Source organism: Triticum urartu, chromosome 7 (genome assembly GCF_003073215.2).
Source record: "Triticum urartu cultivar G1812 chromosome 7, Tu2.1, whole genome shotgun sequence".
NCBI classification, from domain to species: domain Eukaryota; kingdom Viridiplantae; phylum Streptophyta; class Magnoliopsida; order Poales; family Poaceae; genus Triticum; species Triticum urartu.
The window spans coordinates 150,378,637-150,398,056 of record NC_053028.1 but is presented as its reverse complement, the minus strand read 5'-3'; the positions used below and the strand labels follow the sequence as shown (position 1 = coordinate 150,398,056).

The window sequence follows — 19,420 nt, the reverse complement described above, 5'->3', positions numbered from 1 at the left end:
AGTCATCGACCGGAGAAACCGAATCTCTTTATCAGCTACAAGACGGCCGGATTGGGGGCTGTTCCGATGGCGACAGTATTCTGGACCCCTCCGATCTGCCCAACCGGGTTGGAATATTCATGACTGGCACACAAGCAGCGCTTCATTCTTCGACCGCTGCGGCAACAACCTCCGGTTCAGCAGCGGCAACGGCTACCGGGGAAGGAGGCCCTGTGCGCCCGCCGGCTCAAGTTCTATCAGAACTATTTGATGCATTGGCTGTGCTTATGGCGGAGGCTAATCCGGCGGATCAGGGTGTTCACAACGTAGAGATTGCAAAGGTGAAGGAACAGATCACCCAGGCCAAGGCAGATCTGACAGTTGAGGACACCAGGATGGCCACAGAGCGGGCCGCTTTAGACGCACAAGCCTACAGGCTCATGTTGGACCAGAGTGCGTCGCAGGAAGTCATGAGGAGGAAGTACCGATCCCGTTTGCCTCCGGTTTTTGAGGCCAGAGACCTTTTCAATACTCCAGGAGTAGGAACCGGCAATCCGCTGGAGGGAAACCAGGCGGAAGCTCCTGGGACCGGTGCACCGGTTCAGCCTCGTCAAATGGACCCGCCTCGTCAAAACACCGTTATACCTCAGGTTGTTTTAACACCTCCGAGTCACTACTCCAACCCGATGGAGAATCTCATTGCCGCTGCTGCACAGCTGGAGGCCATCCCAATTGAAGGTGATTCACCGCAGGCAGTAGAGACACGACGGGTCAAGGAGCTTCTGAGGACAACTTTGGTCCAACAGGAAGCATACTCGTACAGCTGCGACCGGATCCACTCGACCCCCCGTCCAAGCCAGAGCTATAGCACACATATGGATGAACCGGCAGTGTTGAGTAATGAACGACGTGGAGTACCCCGTGGCAACAACCCGGCAGGTGGTGCTGATAACGCTCAGGAAGTGGTGAACCGGGCCCGAGCGCGCAGGGAAGTCGAGTTAGCCACACAGCATCAGGCTCGGCAGCTCACGCCGGTTCATCCAACCATCTCGATTGAACCTGATGTTACTTCTAGTTCTTTGGGGGTGCCTTGCCTTATCCCCGCCTTACGCAATGTGTGCCTGCCCAAGGATTTCAAGGGCCCGCACAAGGTACCAAATTACACGGCGGATCGACCTCCAGAGACATGGGTGGAGAGCTATGAGATGGCCATGGAGATGCTTGATGTGGATGACGCGGCGTGTGTGAAATACTCCACCATGATGCTTGAAGGAACGGCCCGTACTTGGTTAAAAAGCTTGCCGGCTAATTCTATCAGTTCATGGGCCCAATTACGAGCCCGGTTTATCAGCAATTTTGAGGATACATGTAAACAGCCTATGTCGATAGTGGACTTGGCTGCATGCGTCCAGGAGGAAGGAGAATCAATGACTCATTGGGTGCGCCGGGTTTCACAAGTGTTGCACTCATCAGACCGCATCAACGCTGACACCGCAGTATTAACCCTAGAAGGCAACTGACGGTTTGGGCCCCTAAAGCTGAAGTTGGGACGGATGAAGCGTCATTGCACTGACATGGGGACCCTCTTGGCCGCTTTGGTGAAATATGCTGATTATGATAGTACCAAGGATCCCGAATCTGATGATGACAAGACAGGGAAGGGAAAGAGGAACAACAACTCCAAAGGTCAGCAGCATCACTGGACAGGCAATGGTGGTGGAGGCAAGCGAAAAGCGGATGGTAACATGGACTTTGTGGCTAATACCAACGCACATGACAATGGCCAACGATGCAAGGGTAAACCGAAAAATCGCAATGGGGCGCCCAACCCTAACCTAACCCTAACCCGGACCGCCTAAACTATCTGCTGAGCCAGCCCTGTCCAAGACATGGGACGAAGGAGGCACCAGCAAACCACCTTTGGAAGGATTGGTTCATTATGCAGGAGTTCAAGAATTCTAATAATTTCTGGTATGACCATGAATCTGGTGGTGGCTCAGGATCCGGGCCGGGTTACGGTGGAGGAAATTCCGGTTCAGGATTTAATGGTAATCCGGGCGGACGTAATGGTCAGAATAGCCAGAACAACCAGGGTGATTACAACCAACAGCAGCAACAGTCAGGCTACCAGAGAAACCCAAAGCATTTGAGTAGTGGGCAGTATCATGTCTTCACCACTAGCTTGGACAAGTGAGACCGGAAGGTTCAGAGGCGGGCGGTCAATTCTGTTGAACCGGCCCACCCCGTTATCTACGTGGTCTGAACAGCCAATCATATGGAGCAGAGAGGATCACCCTCCCCAGGTTGATAATCCGGGTCAGTTGGCTCTGGTGGTGGCGCCTCAGGTGGGAGGTTACAAGTTCACCAAGGTGCTCATGGATGGAGGGAGCAGCATTAATATCTTGTACTATGAGACCTTCCGTCGTATGGGACTAACAGATAAAAATCTCAAACCGTCTAATACGGTGTTCCACGGTGTAGTACCTGCAGATCAGCATATCCTGTTGGTAAGATAGCTCTGGAAGTGGCCTTTGGGGATGATCATGATTCCAGGTCGGAGACATTGACGTTTGAAGTGGTGAAAATCCAAAGTCCATATCACGCCCTGTTTGGGCGACCGGCCTACGCCAAGTTTATGGCACGGCCCTGTTATGTGTATTTGCAGCTCAAGATGCCGGGTCACAAGGGGACAATAACGGTTCACGGAAGCCGCAAATGCTTTGGAGTGCGAGGAAGGAGATGCGGCCTATGCAGAGTCGGTTTGTGCCACCGAGGAGCTGAAGTATTATAAGGACAATGTTGATCCGGCGGACATGACTCCATTAAAGAAGCCAACTACGGAGCATGATCCGGCCCTGAAGTTCAAATCGGCAGCAGAAACTAAGCTTGTTGACTTTGTACCTGGCGATTCGTCCAAGCAGTTCAGCATCAGTGCTAATTGGATCCGAAATAGGAAAGCGCGCTCATCGAGTTCATCCGTGAGAATCGGGACATTTTTGCATGGAAGCCCTCTGACATGCCAGGTGTACCGAGGCAACTCGCTGAGCACACCCTTAATGTGGATCCTAAATACAAACCGGTGAAACAGTTCCTCCGCCGGTTTAACGAAGAAAGACGCAAGGCGATTGGAGAAGAGGTAGCCAGGCTCTTAGCAGCTGGTTTTATTGTTGAAGTTTTTCACCCTGAGTGGCTTGCCAATCCGGTGCTGGTCCTTAAGAAAAACGGCACCTGGCGCATGTGTGTGGATTACACAGATCTTAATAAGGCTTGTCCAGCAGATCCTTTTGCCCTCCCCCGTATTGATCAAATTATTGATGCTACGGCGGGTTGTGAGCATTTAAGTTTTTTGGATGCATATTCTGGCTATCATCAGATCAAAATGGCAGTTAAGGACCAGGAGAAAGACGGCATTCATAACTCCCTTTGGAGCCTTCTGCTATGTGTCTATGCCCTTTGGGCTCAAGAGTGCCCAGGCAACTTATCAACGTTGTGTGCAAAATTGTCTACACAAACAGATTGGCCGTAATGTACGCCTACATGGATGATATCGTGGTTAAATCCAGGGAGAAGGAGACTCTGATTGGTGATTTAAAGGAAACTTTGATAACCTGAGGACATACAAGATGATGCTTAATCCGGACAAATGCGTCTTTGGTGTACCGGCGGGCAAGTTATTAGGCTTCCTGGTGTCCAATAGGGGAATTGAGGCTAATCCGGAGAAGATCACAGCCATCACCTCCCTGGCTAAACCGAAGTGTATCAATGATGTTCAACGCCTGGCAGGCCGGATTGCCGCGTTAAGCCGGTTTATCAGTCGTCTTGGTGAGAAGGCAATCCCTTTGTATCAGATGTTGAAGAAGACGGATCAGTTTGTCTGGAGTTCTGCTGCTGATGAAGCATTTGAGGACTTAAAGCGGCAATTGGCCAATCCGCCTGTGCTCGCCGCTCCCATTGACAAGGAGCCGTTACTGCTATATGTTGCTGCTAATGCTCGTGCGGTCAGCGTGGCTATTGTGGTGGAGCGAAAGGAGGCAGGTAAGGAGCATCCGGTTCAACGTCCGGTCTATTATATCAGCGAGGTACTCATTGAGTCCAAGCAAAGGTATCCGCATTGGCAGAAGCTGGTGTATGGAGTTTTTATGGCAAGCCGGAAGCTTAAACAATACTTCCAAGGGCACCCAATTACGGTGGTCAGTTCTGCTCCTTTGGGGGATATCATCCAGAACCGGGAAGCAACTGGCCGGATTGCCAAGTGGGCTATAGAGCTTGGGCCGCACGGTTTGAAGTATGTGCCTCGGACGGCGGTTAAGTCTCAAGCACTTGTTGATTTCATCAATGATTGGACGGAAATGCAAGCACCTGAAGAAAAGCCGGATCACACATATTGGACCATCCATTTTGACGGATCCAGGCAATTGGAAGGCTCGGGGGCTGGAGTCGTATTAACTTCCCCACGAGGTGATAAGTTTTGTTATGTTCTCCGCTTAATGTTCCCTTGTACTAACAATGCAGCTGAGTATGAAGCCTTGCTCCATGGTCTCCGGATGGCTAAGGAGATGAATCTAAGTCGAGTTAAGTGCTTCGGTGACTCGGACCTCGTGGCTCAGCAAGTGTCTGGCACTTGGGACTCCAAGGACCCACTCATGGCAGCATATCGTCGTGAGGTGGATATTGTTGCAGGTCATTTCAAAGGCTATCAGGTGGACCACGTGGACCGGCGGAAAAATGAAGCGGCGGACGCTTTAAGCCGGCTGGGCTCTCAGCGCAAACCGGTCCCGCCCAATGTTTTTCTGGATGTGCTGCACAACCCGTCGGTCAAGATCCCTGGTGAAGCGGATTTGGCTATTCCTGATCCGGAGGCTCAATTGGTGGCAGCTCTTCATGTTATTCCGGATTGGACGCTTCCTTACCTGGCGTACAAGAACCGGGGCGAGTTACCAGAGGATGAGACTCTGGCCCGACAGATAATCCGGCGATCCAAGTCCATGACTATTATCAACGGCGAGTTGCATCATTGCAGTGTGTCAGGAGCATTTCAACGTGTGTGTCTCCTGAAGAAGGCCGTGAAATTTTGCGTGAGATCCACGAAGGAGATTGTGGTCACCACGCCGGTTCAAAATCTCTGGTGGCTAAAGCGTTTCGCCATGGCTTCTATTGGTTAACTGCTCATGCTGATGCGGAGGATCTGGTCAGACGATGTGATGGTTGCCAAAAGTTTCAAGACGTGCTCATGTACCGGCTCAAGAATTGAGAATGATTCCAATTACTTGGCCGTTTGCGACTTGGGGGCTGGATATGGTTGGGCCTTTCAAAAGGTCCAAAGATAAGAAGACCCACCTCCTGGTGGCGGTTGACAAGTTTACAAAGTGGGTGGAGGCAGAACCTGTTAGCAAGTGTGATGCGGCCACGGCGGTTCAGTTCATTAAAAAGTGATTTTCCGGTTTGGCTTTCCACACAGTATCTCACAGATAATGGTACCAATTTATCCAAAGGTGCTATGAAGGAGTTCTGCGAACGGGAGCACATCCGGCTCGACGTTTCATCAGTGGCACACCACAGTCCAATGGTCAAGCAGAAAGAGCTAATCAAGAGATCTTGAGAGGCATCAAGCCCCGGCTCATGGTTCCTTTGCAGAGAACGCCGGGTTGTTGGGTAGAAGAATTACCATCTGTGTTATGGAGCATCAATACAACACCCAACAGAGTCAACAGGATACACACCGTTCTTCATGGTTTATGGAGCGGAGGCGGTTCTCCCCAGTGATATCCGTCATGATTCACCTCGTGTGACGGCTTATATTGAAGCGGACAACGAGACAGCACGGCAAGATGCTTTGGACCGGTTGGATGAAGAGCGTGACATAGCAGCCGCCCGATCGGCGATTTACCAACAGGATCTTCGTCGTTATCACAGTCGCCGAGTCAGAACCAGAACCTTTCAGGAAGGAGATTTGGTGCTTCGGCTCATCCAAGATCAGACTGATATGCATAAGCTATCCCCACCTTGGGAGGGGCCTTTCGTGGTCAGCAAGAATCTGCACAACGGGTCATACTATCTGATCGATATTCGAGAGCATAAGGACTCACGTACATCAGAGGAGGAGACCAACAGGCCGTGGAACATAGCTCATCTTCGGCCTTATATACCTGAGCCATTGGTTCTACTTATGTACATATTACGATGATGTATATATTATGATTAAATATAATAAACCGGAACCTCAGCTAAAGCGGGGTATCTGTTCTTTTACATCATGTGTGGTTACACGGAGTTGTTCTAAAGCGGCCTCCGGTTTACCCCTTGAGTTCGCTTTTTAAAAGCATCATGTTATATCACTTGGAGGTTTGGTCGTGTCCGAACCAATACCATACCTCTTGATAGGCGAGAGCCACCAGATCACTTGGGGACTTGGTCACGTCTGAACCAGTCATGCCTCTTGATCGGCCTAAGGCCACAGAATCACTTGGGGGCTTGGTCGAACCCGAACCATTGCCATGCCACTTGGTCGGCATAAATGCCACGGTTTCATTTGGGGACCTGGCTGACTAGAACCATAGTTACACCTAACGGGAGCTTGGTCGTGTTCGGCCATGGTAACGCCATCTGATCAGCTCAAATAAACCTTTTTTGCAAACGGTTTTGTCATTGCTTTTGCTTCACACTTTTCTTTGCAAGATACTTTTTTCTTTTTTATTGCGTTTTTTTAAACCGACAAAGTTTTCAACCAATCAATTGACGGAACACAGTTCACGTCAATCCGGAGACTATTTGCCCGGTTTGATCCTTGTTGTTAACATCCTCTTATGGAGTAACACGGTGTTTATTATAACCCGGCACGGTTTACATGGTAAACCAGCGTCATATATATACAGGAGCTGTTATCTCCTCCAACAGTGTGGGTTTGCAAAACTCCGCTTCAAGATTGGCCAAGCCAACTTCACGCTCAACGATGGCAGGTATTATGTATCTCAAAAATTTGGTCATATACTTAAAATTTGGATGTTTTGACTTCATATATGCAGACATCATATTCCGCCTGACGGTACAACCGCGGTGGCACTTGAAGAGTTTTTTTATTGCAGAAAGTACTTTGGAAAGTTCATCACCACAAGGAAGAACAAATTATGCACGAAGGCATATCAACATCAAAAGTATCAGCTAGCCTATTACAAGGCAACACGGTGCCCATAATAATATCATTGTTTTTTGCAAAGGAGAAGCAGTTTTAAACCGGCTTCCGGTTCAAGCTTGGTCACCAGCCTGGCCTGATGGTTGTGGGTCATCCTGCGCCGCTTCAGCTTCCGTTTCTCTACCCAGTGGCTGGAAATCAACAGTTGTCCAGTCGATTCCCATTAATGCTTGAAAAACAGCTTCATCATGGATCAGCAATGACGGGTCAATATCGGGAGCGTAAGTATGCTTACGGATTGGAGGGATCAGATTTTCCGATTCATGGATTGGTGCAGCTATTCGCTTGTTCTGATTGTCATATTGGGCTTGATAATGAGACAAGTCTGCTTCTTCAAGCCAATTGACAAAGCTAGCGGACGTACCTCCCGGTTTATTGCTCGCAGATCCGCTTCACCAAATTCTGACCCGTCTTCCTTCAAGCTGGGATAGCCCTGAGACGCTTCAATAGGATCAAAATCCGGCACCCAGGCTTTAGCCCGGATTAAGGCATTGATCGCACCGGTTCGAGGAGCAGATTTCTTCAGCTCTTCAACCCGGGCCGGAAGCACCGACAGTTTCATCAGGGTGTCTTGAATCAAAGTGGGCGCCGGTTTGTTATGGGATGCGGTACAGATGATCCGCTGGGCACCAGTATACAATTGTTCAACCAATGTATAGGCGGCTTTCAGTTTCTTCCGCACATCTGACCCCAAGTGACCAATGCGTGTCCCTGAAATACCATAAAGGGTTAATAAACCGGCACTCTGTAAGAAGGCAGAGCCAATTCAGAAGTCAAACTGGCTTACCAAAGATAGCAGTGGTCATGGCATGCACGTGCCGCTTTATGCTGGTCAGTTCATCCGCCACTGGTTTTAGTGCAGCCTCGGCATCCTCTGCTCGTTTGATTAAAGCGGACTTTTCAGTGGCCCAATCCGCCCGCTTCTTCTTGAAGCTCTCCTTAAGCTGTTCCATGGCGCTTAAAGCGCTGGCTAATTCCTCTTTTGCTTTGGAGGTTTCAGCTTGTTGGGTTTTCAGGTTTTCTTGGAGATCGGTGCACTTGGTTTCTTTTCGTCTTCAGCTCCGCCTGCATGCAGACAGTTATATGCTTCAACAAAACGGTACAAGGATTGAAGTACCAACCACATAACAAGTTATGCACTTAGCACTTGGGGGCTAATGCATATTCGATCTTCATCTTTCAATTGCTTACAAAGTCCCAAGATCAATACAAGTATTCAAACTTGCACTTGGGGCTAATGGCTATTTGCTCGTATATATTTCTGGATGCGCATCTCAATTACTTAAAAGTACCGGTTTAACTACGCTAAGTTGAACCGCCCTTTGGGGCTACAATCGGCGAATTTCAAAGCATTAAGATTTATATAGTAAGTTCCCGTTTGAAAGAAGATTACAAACCGGCCCTTGGGGGCTAGAGAGTTAGGAGAGTCAGCAAGTATTGAAGCGTCCAAGAAGGAAAGAGCATATGGAAGTTACCTCGTATTTATCCTTCATCATATTAACCAGACCGGCTTCATAGTCACGACTGGTAGACAGCCGGTTCAGGTAGCCGGAATGGATATCTTGGGCGTTCAGAGCAGCGTAAGTCGCCAGATCAGCATTCCACTTGGCTTTACCAAAGGTAGCAAATTCTTCCTTGGCAGAATGTTTGGACAAAGCAACAGGATTGCTTGGCTCGGTATGGCCAGTGCCAGTAATGACAACCTCATCCTCCTGGGTATCGCCGGTTTGCACTGGGGCTGTTGGCTTGTCAGTAGGCTTTGCTGGACCAGTGGATCTCTCAATCCGGATGGAGCTTGTGGGCTGATTGACAGGACCTGAGGCATCAGTAGGTCTCTCTTCAGCAATAAGATCGTTGTCTTGCTTCGGTGGGTCATTGGGTATATCCTCAGGAATAGCCGCTTCAATCTGTTGTCTTGCCCGGCTCAAGGATGACATCTTCTTCGGCCGCTTTCTCCAGGCGAGCCTTCTTGCTTGGCCTAGGTTTGGCCCTGAAAAGAATAACAAAATCAAATACAGCATATGTTCTAAGGTGATGTGCTGCAAATATCATAATAAGTATAGCTTACCCAAGCACCATTTTGAGCGGTGACAGCTGAGTAGCCGATGACTCGCCAGAAGATGAGTGGGAAGTAACCTGGTAATCGGAGTCATATGGATTAAGAGGTTGACGAAAGCAGCCCGCTTTAGGACAAGCACTGACAAGCAAATTAGAGACCTCTGACGGCGTTTCCGAACCGGACTGTTTGGTAAACCGGCGGAGATAACTACCTGGCCGCTGTGCCGGGTTGTGCGACGAGCTTCGTGCTGTTGGGTCTTCATAAGAAATTTAGGATCCAAATAAGCAAGAGGATGAGAAAATTTAACTTTCCGGTTTGCCTGACGGATTTTTAGTGAAGGCAAAGGTTCTGAATCGGAAGAGAGAATAATTACCTCTGCAGCATCAGCGTGGCTGGCTTCGGCATCATCCTGACAAATATCATCATCAATAAGACGCATGAAAAATAAGCCAAGTGAGTCAAGCTCTACCTCAAGGTCTGGATTATCCACATCATCATCAGGGGCCGGATTAGAGGAGGCAGTAGTTCTTTTCCTGTGGGCAGTCTTCTTTATAGCTTTAGTCTTTTGCCGGGTTGCTCTTTCCAGTTTGTCTGGCTTTTCTGGTTTCTCCTGTGGCAATTTCTTGCTCCAAAATGGATCATTGCCCTGATTACACAGACACTGATATTAAACAATGACCAGATATATCAATAACAGATTCAGCAAAAGGAAAAATCAAAGTCTTACAGCTGGCGGTTTGTTGGTGGCACAGAAGGGAAGCAGGCCATTTTTAGCACAAATATGTTCCAGTTCATTCAGCATCTTATTCACAGCCTCTGTGATTTCTTCATCGGTAAGCTGGATTTTGGAATGTCGCAGTGGGTCATCAACACTGCCGGTATACTCGCACATCACACCGGAGCGCTGACTAAGGGGCAGTATGCTCCATGGTATCCAACAACGAGCGAGATCAACCCCTGTTAAACCGTTGGCCATAAAGGCTCTGAGCTTCGACAGTTGAGGAGCATATTTGCTTCTCTCCTGGGCAGTCAATCTTTGCGGAAAAGGGTGCGTATTGCTGAGCCGCTCCGGATGAAAGCCAGGCAAGGGATTCTCACCCGCAGGGGAGGTGTCTTTGCAATAGAACCATGTCTGATTCCACTCTTTGGGGTGGCTGTGCAGTTTGGCGTGAGGGTATGTGACTTCTTTCCTTTTCTGGATCGCCACGCCACCCAACTCCGTATTGGAGCCGGCAGTAAACTCAGTACGGTGGTTTAGATGGAAAAGGTCTCTGAACAATTCCACTGTGGGCTCCTCTTGAAAGAACGCCTCACAGAGCACTTGGAAGTGACACATATTTGTAACACAATTGGGGCCAGTGTCTTGTGGATGGAGTTGGAAATCGGGTAAAACATCCCGGTAAAATTTAGAACCGGGCGGCTTAAAGCCCCAGGCTAAGTGATGTACGAAAACAACCTCTCCTTCTTGAGGAGTGGGAGGGCATTCTTTGCCAGGAGCCCTCCAATGGATGGTATCTTTGCTGCCTAAAGCGCCGATCAGGACTAAATCGTCCAGCTGAGCTTCTGTGACGCGAGAAGGAACCCAATTGCACTCATATACTTGCTTGGCCATGATGAAATCTACAAGGTAGAAGATCCCGGTTCAAAAATGCATTGATCAAGGTACATTGGTATGTGCAATGTTAAACCGGAGACAGATCTATCTGAACCGGAGTTTTATGAAGCAACAACATCTGGCGGTTCAACAAGGGGACTAATGGTATATACCGGTTTGGCAATTTTTTCTACAAGGTTAAACCGCCTGGTTTAAACATTGAAGCAGATGAGTAAGTTTATAGAAACAGATTTCATAAGATTTCTCTACAGCGATGGATCTGAAGCAAGTTCAGATAGGAGATAAATATTCAGAGGTCCAAAAGGAGCAGTACCGAATCAATGAGCAAGACGTACATACAGATCTATGGTTTTGAGATGTGTAAGTGAAGGCGAAGGGTAAACAACTACCATTGCACAGAATAAAGATTTGCGGATTCATCTAAAGATCTATCGTATGAGCAAGAGGCAGACGATGACCACTGAAGAACTGTGAAACCCTAGGTCAGATCTGCGGGGGAAAGGATAGAAGATTTACCGGAGCTGAGGAAGACGCGGAAGGTTGCCGCGATGCTCTGGTGCGCCCAGGATGATGCAGCAGCCAAGGTTGTGGCAGAGGTCGACGACGGCGGCGGAGCTCCGAGGCTGGCGACGCGAGGAAGATGAAGACGAAAGGCACGAAGGGGAGAAAAGAAATGACCCTTCGGTCCTATTTATAAGGCAAAAGGACATGTGTCAGGCGCGACAATCAAGGGGCCACGAACGGAGCTGTCGCCTCGATTTCTGCAGATCTATTAAACAAAGAAGCATAATGGATAGCTTCGGTATGACAGGTGAAGTCACTCCGGTTTACAACAATCAGAGAAGATGACATCATGGCGGTTTACCAATTTATGAGAAGATGTTGAAGATGAAGCTTTTGTTAAAGGATTGACATGAACCCGTTCAAATCAATTTGGGGCCTAATGTTGGGGATATTACTGCTGGGCGTAAACCGGCCTATCTGGGTCGGGTCAACTTCATCAGTAGTTCAAGAGTGCTAAAGCCCAAGAAGGCAGATGAGGGCCTAAGGCCCGTAGTCGGTTCAAGACTTGTAGCTGTAAACCGGGATTTGTGTATAAACTTGTATTGTAAGTTAGGAATAAGGAGAGACCAACCCGGATACGAATATCGACCGGTGTTGGGACTCTGTGAACCTACGGGTGTCACCCGTGTATATAAGGGGACGACCCGGCAGCGGTTCAGAGACAGACAACCACTCGAGACATAGGCGAAGCTTGTTTTCTCCCTAGTCATCGAAACCCCATCAATTCCATCACAACTAGACGTAGGCTTTTACCTTCATCGAAGGGGCCGAACTAGTATAAACTCTCTTGCGTCCCTGTGTCCACTTTAACCCTTTCAAGCTAACCTGTCGCAATGGCTCCACGACTAAGTCCTTTCTCTAGGACATCTGCCTTGACAATTCCACGACAGATACCATGTTGCCGCTTCGGATTTCTAGAGATGTAGAAGTATTGTGTGGTAAGATCAAATACCGTACCCTACTGATTTCTTATAACTTGGATCACAACAAGATAATTTTTGTCTCATTATATTGCCTTTAGCACTTACAGGATGGCTTTGCCATTTATCATCAAATCCACTAGGATATAAATTGACATACACATTCAGTTTCTTAAAAAAATTAACTGATGCATCTATTTTTTGAAAGTGGACATAAGAGTTCATAGAATAGATGGAAATCCCATTAGATTGGTGCATGCCCAAATTCTACTCCAATAAAATACACATATGTAACCAAATTCACAATAGTACATCAAATATTCATAATTAAACAAAATAGTTTATTCCACATAGGTTTAAAACATGCATGACACATTATCAAGTATTTAACAACGGATGGAAATGTAGCTAGGTATACACCAGTTGATGGTGCACATACAAGCCGGTACAAACTCTCTTGTGACCATGATGAAAATAAAATGTAGTACAAACCAATATAGATGTTGGCATATATCAACTGATCTTTTGGTGGATGATTATTTTATGCATGAACACATTTATATATTCTCGCGGATCATTTGATCATCAGTAGTTCCACATGCCATCCATACCCATGTTGACCGACGAGATCTCACTAGAGATTGTTGCACCACCATTTCCTTGAATGTTGTTGCTCGTCCCAGTTAGAACATCCTCATGTGACACTATAGATGATGTACCGCTCCCAGGATCAACCCCGACCATGAAGCCCTGCTCTGCACTCATATGCATCATCTGCTGCTGCTGGTTGTTGTAGACTGACATTGATGACTGTGGCGGGGCGACCATCATCTGGTGGTGATGATTCTCAAAGTATTGGTTGTTCATCATTGGAAGCACCGCACTACCCATCATAGACGACTCGGCCCCGAAGTTATGCATTTGGTACAATGAAGCTGCAGGCAACGACGATAGTGGGGCTAATGACGATGGCACATCATAGTCCATGAGAGGAGCCAGTGTATTAGATTCGAGGAAGCCCTGTTGTTGCTCTACCCCCATGGACATGGGAATGGGCATGGAATATGAAGGCATCACCACCTTCCTCAGTCCAGTGCTCTTATGGAAGATTCTACAAATGACATACTCCTCCTACCAACATAGGTAAACTAAATCAGTGCTAATAAAAAATGGTGAGTAGCTGGGTATTTATGTACATGCGTATTCATAACTCATGAGTACTACTAGTCAAGGTTTGGAAATACCTTGGAAGACGCATTAATGGAGGCGGCTCTCACGATGTCGGTGGGCAGGTCTGGTGTGTGTTGCTTTCCCATCTCGAGTCTGTACTCGTGCATGATCCAGTTTGTCTTCTCCCCCCTGGGGGCTCTGCCCTTATAGAAGACCAGAGTCTTCTTCATGCCGATGAGACTCATGGTCGGCGGGTGGACAATCTCCTTGTCCTTTCCAGTGGCCTTCCAATATCCAGCGTTCGTGGCCCGGTTGGTGCGTACCCCGGTGGGGTACTTGAGGTCCTTCTTGGAGAAGAAGTATTGGTCCTTCTCCCCCATATTTACATTATTTCGGAGATCCCACGGCTCGCATTTGTTTAGATCCACCTCCTTGATTACTGTAACATCGAAGGGTTTCTTCAGAACCTTGCGGACTAGGTAGAAGGTGATGATTTCCATGTCCGTTGGGTGAAACCTGAACCCCGCTGGCAGATTCAGGTGTTGTTGTTGTTGTTGAACTTGAAGGTGGACTGCCATGGGGGAGGCTCTTTCTTAAAAGGGTGGTGCGGTGGAACAAGTATTGGGGGGAAATGATAGAGATGTGTGTATGTATGGAAGGAACTCAATGATATCTAGAGATATCTGAGGGAGGTGCTTAAATAGGACCGAATGCGTGTACTGATAAGAAACTTGCCAGAGAAGCATTGGCGTTTTGGGGCTTTTTTAATTTGTTCTTACTGGCAATGGATGGATGTATATGATTTAGATAGATAGATAGAGATAGGTTCCTAACCTTTACAACTATGTGCTGCTTGTCTTGCTATGGGCGCCATTCCCTAGTGGTGACAGGTGCTAGGTTTCTCGAACCTATCCATGAAACGTCATGCCAGATTGAACACTTTTGGTTTCTTGTCATTCTTGTTAACATATGCATATCATGATATTCCTTAATCTATTGCTAGTGCATGGCTTTGCGATGCAAAGCAAACATGTGCCGTTTACTAGTATCCTATGTATGCATTCCACCCTATGCATTCATATCAATATACAAGATTTGAGGTGAAATATGTTGGTTTACATGTAAACCATGTGCGTTCTATAAAAATATGTGACAAGGAGATGGCTTTGATGGATGTATAATATGATGGGTACAAGGTGGTACCTATGAGTGTCAGTAACAATCACATCTCTATCTCATCTACCCCCCATAAAAACAACACCTTTGGATTAGTTACCACCAGGTAAGGGCACTAGTGCTAAACACTGCTGAATTCCCGCATGCATGTGCGGGATTTGTATAATTTGCACTCTGTGGGCAAGCACACATGTATGTACAAAGACGCACGTCGCTGGTATCTGTCTAGAGATATAGATCAGTTTCTTGGCTTTACCTACTTTCCAGAGTGTCGTGTATTGGTGTAGGTAAGTATGCGTGCCAGGATCGACCAACCTATTTGCTTTTGCTCAAAACGCTGGCACAAGATACATGTATCTACCCACGCCTCCAGCTATGCATGGTTATGTGCTTATCTTGCGGGCCAAAAGGGGGCATTTTGTGTGCCACATTCCTTTCACAAGGTTAGCCATTGTATATATCATTTTGTAGATCGACAATGATAAGATTTCTTTTAGGATACAAGTTAGATTTAAATTCTGGCAAGAAATTTTTAATATCCAGTCAACCAAATACAGAAATATACATTACACATAACAATCTCTAGTTCACATTCCTTCTCCTTTTGTGGATGATAAAATGTCACATATACACAGAGAAAAGGTTACATTCATGACTATAATAAGATATGTATTGATATATGTAATTACCTTAGGTTGTAAAAAACGAATATATGGAAATATTACTAGCAATCTATTGTCATGGCAACACACATATTCTCTGCATTCACATTATATTCACTACTCATAACATGTGTGTCATCAATCACGAGTAATTTGGAAAATAGATAAAATAGTAAAAGTGCCCCTTTAGACAAATTCTAAAGCTTTTGTAGTTAGCATTTACCATATTTTAACTATGCATTGAAACGGGAAAGCAATGACATAACCTTTTGAAATATTGTGAGGTTGTTGCGAACACGGTAACAAAATTCAAGAGTAAAGTGAAAAGAGAATGAGATGTAGAATAATGGTTGTTAGAATCAAGAGGACTAAAGTGTTCCCAAGGAGTATAAATTCCCTGCTAGTATGCGTCTAACATGACCGATGCTTAAGCATAATTCAAAGTTTGGATTCCTAAGACACTTTATATGTTTCTACAAGTGGGCGGTACCTAGTACAAATACGAGCCTGCATGCAACAACCCTATATCCCACACACCAATACCATTCATCCCCAATCTAGATTGAATGGTATAGTTAAGGGTTTCGTTGTGGACCTGGCTAAAGCGGTCTACAATTATCCCCTATTGCAATGACCTATGAAGCACGAAGATAAGCACTATCACTATCGACCGCCATATTCTACCTTCACACCAATCGTAAAGACCTTTCGACTAGAATAGTGATGTAACACAATTATATGGGATCAATCGTAGTATGATACGTTTCCAACGTATCTATAAATTTTTATTGTTCCATGCTATTATGGTATCAATCTTGGATGTTTTATATGCTACTTTATATCATTTTCTCAGACTAGCGTATTAACTTAGTACCTAGTGCCAGTTGCTGTTTTTTTTGCCTATTTTTGGTTTTTTGGAAAATCAGTACCAATGGAGTCAAAACGCTACAAAACTTTTTGATATTTTTTGTCTGGACAAAAGAGATCTGTAACATCCCAAATTTTCAATTTGGAATGTTATACATAGGACATTCATGCATATCATATTTTATTACCGTTCGTTTCGCGATCCTTGAAATTCTAAGCAACTCAAGGACCCACGGAGAGAGTTGGGTATTTCACGTTTCTCATATTTCAAAATTTATCAAATATCGAAACAAGGATCACTTTGGTTTTAATTGTTTTTCTCTCCGAAAATATTTCATATTAAAATATATGAGAGGAGATAATATGACTTCTCCAAATAAAAGGAATATTGGAGGAAAAATATTAAAATCAAATAAACAATTTTATTTGGATTTTATTGATATTTTATTTGAATTAGAAACATATGCATTTTCCAAAAATTGCATTTTAGGCCAAGAAAATGTTCACTTTGTTCTAAATATTCTATTTAGGCGGTGAAAATTTGTTTAGGTATTTTTAGTATTTTATTTTATTTTCTAGGATTTTATTTCAGCGAAATCAGTTTTTTTTAAAGTTGCTTCGGACCGACTGGGCCGAAAGCCCAGCCGGCCCACGCGCTGTGTCACCCCAACCCCGAGCGGGAGTCTGCCGCGCATACGCCACCGCGTCATGGCTGACTCCGCCTCGCCCCACCGCCTTGCCCCCTCCCCCACGCCACCACCTCCCCCTCCCCTCTTAAATAACACCGCCGCCGCCCCCTTGCCCCACATCGCCGCGCCGCCCCGCAGCCGAAGCAGCAGCGCCGCCGCCGCGCCGTCCCTCACCACCCCGCGCCACTCCACCGCCGCCGCGCCGCTTCACCACCGCCCCGCCCTGCTAGAGCCGCCGCTCGCCAGATCCACCGCCGCCGGTCTTTTTCGGCTAAACGGTAGAACCGTTCATTTTTTTATAAAACCCTAGATTCGTTGTTTTAGAATAGGCTCGGTTTGACTCGGTTTAGTTGTTTCGCGGATGTTCGTCCGTACGTTCGTTTTAACGAATGTTGTTCGTCAGTTAGCCGCAGACAGTGAATGTTCATTCGTTAGCCTGTTTGTTTTGTTTTATTTTCTAGGGTTTTTACGCGATTATTTTTGATCGCGATTTTTGCCCTGATCTTTGTTTTAGTTTATCTTTTCGCTTGTTTATCCAAATCATGTGAAACAAGCGCCTAGATCTTCGTCTCGAAGCCCTCTTTCTGTTTAACAAACTTGAACAAGATTTTGGTACTGTAAAATTTGACTTTAGTCCAGATTAGTAAACGGATCTTGTTTCTTTCATAGTTTGAGTTTCGTTGCTCCGTTTGATTTGATTCTTTTTGCAAACCGGAGTTCTTCAGTTGAACTTTCTGGTTAGATCTTATTATTTGAGCTTTACCCGTGCATCTTTGCTTGATTGCTTATGTATGTTATTGTTTGTTTACGATAGAATTCCCGGAGTGCGAAGCGTGCTACTACGAGTCACTAGGTTTTGCGGGTCGTTAGCAAGGCAAGTAACACATTGATCATACTCTTTTCATACCCAGTTTTTATGCATTTGTTGCATGCCGTCAAACACTGCATGATTAGGATGTGATTAACTTGTGGGTCTTGGGAAGTAGTTGATGAGGTAGAACCTATTGCCCTTTTATTATCAAACCCTTGGGAGTTACTTCTACGCTATGCTTATATTGCCATGCTATGCTCATAGATGTGAGATTGTTAATTAATGGTTAACTTAAGGTGGCTACTTAAATACACATCCGGGTGGATTGGTTGCGGGCACCTGGAGAATCCAGTGTTGTCCTAGGATATCCCAGAGTATCCGTGTGATCATCCTATTATTCGCCACCCAGGCTCAAAGGGATCATAAGATTATTCCACTACAAGAAATATGTCAACTTGTGACCTTGACTATTGGTCACTGAAAGGTCATTGTTTTTCATTTGTCACCTTTTTTTGACCTAAAACAGAAGGTCAAAAGCTGGCGGTCGTAAACTGAAATTAACGACCTTCTCTGTGAGAAGGTCGTAGACGTTTATGACCAAAATATGTCTACTGTGGCGTTTTGGTCACTAGCAGCCTCCCCAGGCCACGTAGGCATCCGACATGACAATCTGATGTGGCACAAGAATCAGCCCGGTCCAATTCGATTTTCCACATGGGCCGAGCCCAACAATTCATCCTATTTGTGTTTTTTTCTCATATTAATTTTGGCTAGGTAGATGGGCCAAGCCCAATAATTAAGCCTTCTCATTTTGGGGCCGTGGCCTTTTCTGCTAGAAAGTTTTAGTTTTTTCAAATGGGTCCCAGATGTCAGGTTCAGGTACGTGGGTCCCAGATGTCAGGTTCAGGTACGTGGGTCCCAGCTAGCAAGTTCATATTCTTCATATTTCAATTTAACAGTAAATAAATAACCAGTATTTAAATTGGCACAAACAAAAAACACACATAATACTCCAAATATTATCAGCCAGATTCAGTACAGAGCTCCTATTGTACAAATAACATATACTTTACAAGCTCTACACATAATAAGCTCTAACATATACAAGCTCTACACGTGATACTCCAAACATTCTCCAGAAGCTCTACAAGTATGGCAATCATAGTTACAAGCTCCACATGTGATACAGTTACAAGCTATGTTCTTCAGCATGGAGCTCCTTCGATAACAATCACAAACTAGGCACCTACTCCTGTCAGGACTGGGCACAAACGGTGATATGCCTTCCACGGTCACCCTGATACATGAATCAACAGAGAAGAATTAGGAAAACTCAAGCCAATATAGCAAGAAGAGACCATTCAAAAAATAACAGCTATTTATATTAGAATGACAACACAAATTCAGCTAGTACCATGATTTTTGTTCTCCAGCTAGTTAAAATGAGATACTCATTCATACAAGAAAATAGAGAAAAATATGAATATGTATTGCACAAGTGCGAGTCGTGCAAAAAACTTCACTACACCAAATTGCACCTAAACAATAATACCATTCTACTACCACAGCCATCCATTCAGCTAATAGCATGCAAAGTATCAATGTTCTGCTCTTATCAGCTTATTCTTATGCATAAAGCAAATAAGGAAACCAAAAGAGGAGCACTAACTAGTCTGGAGCTGGCCAAATATGAGAACGAATCATACTAGTTCGTAGAAA

General features: G+C 45.8%; 1 protein-coding gene across 1 annotated transcript; it reads right to left on the bottom strand.

Moving 5' to 3' along the window:
- Positions 1-12,626: 12,626 nt before the first annotated feature.
- Positions 12,627-14,151, bottom strand: LOC125523359 (NAC domain-containing protein 92-like). Its single transcript, XM_048688404.1, has 2 exons — positions 13,571-14,151; positions 12,627-13,457 (listed from the first exon to the last, which is right to left on the bottom strand). Exons 1-2 carry the CDS (start codon positions 14,072-14,074, stop codon positions 12,912-12,914), a joined length of 1,050 nt encoding a protein of 349 aa, XP_048544361.1. The 5' UTR covers positions 14,075-14,151; the 3' UTR covers positions 12,627-12,911.
- Positions 14,152-19,420: the final 5,269 nt, after the last annotated feature.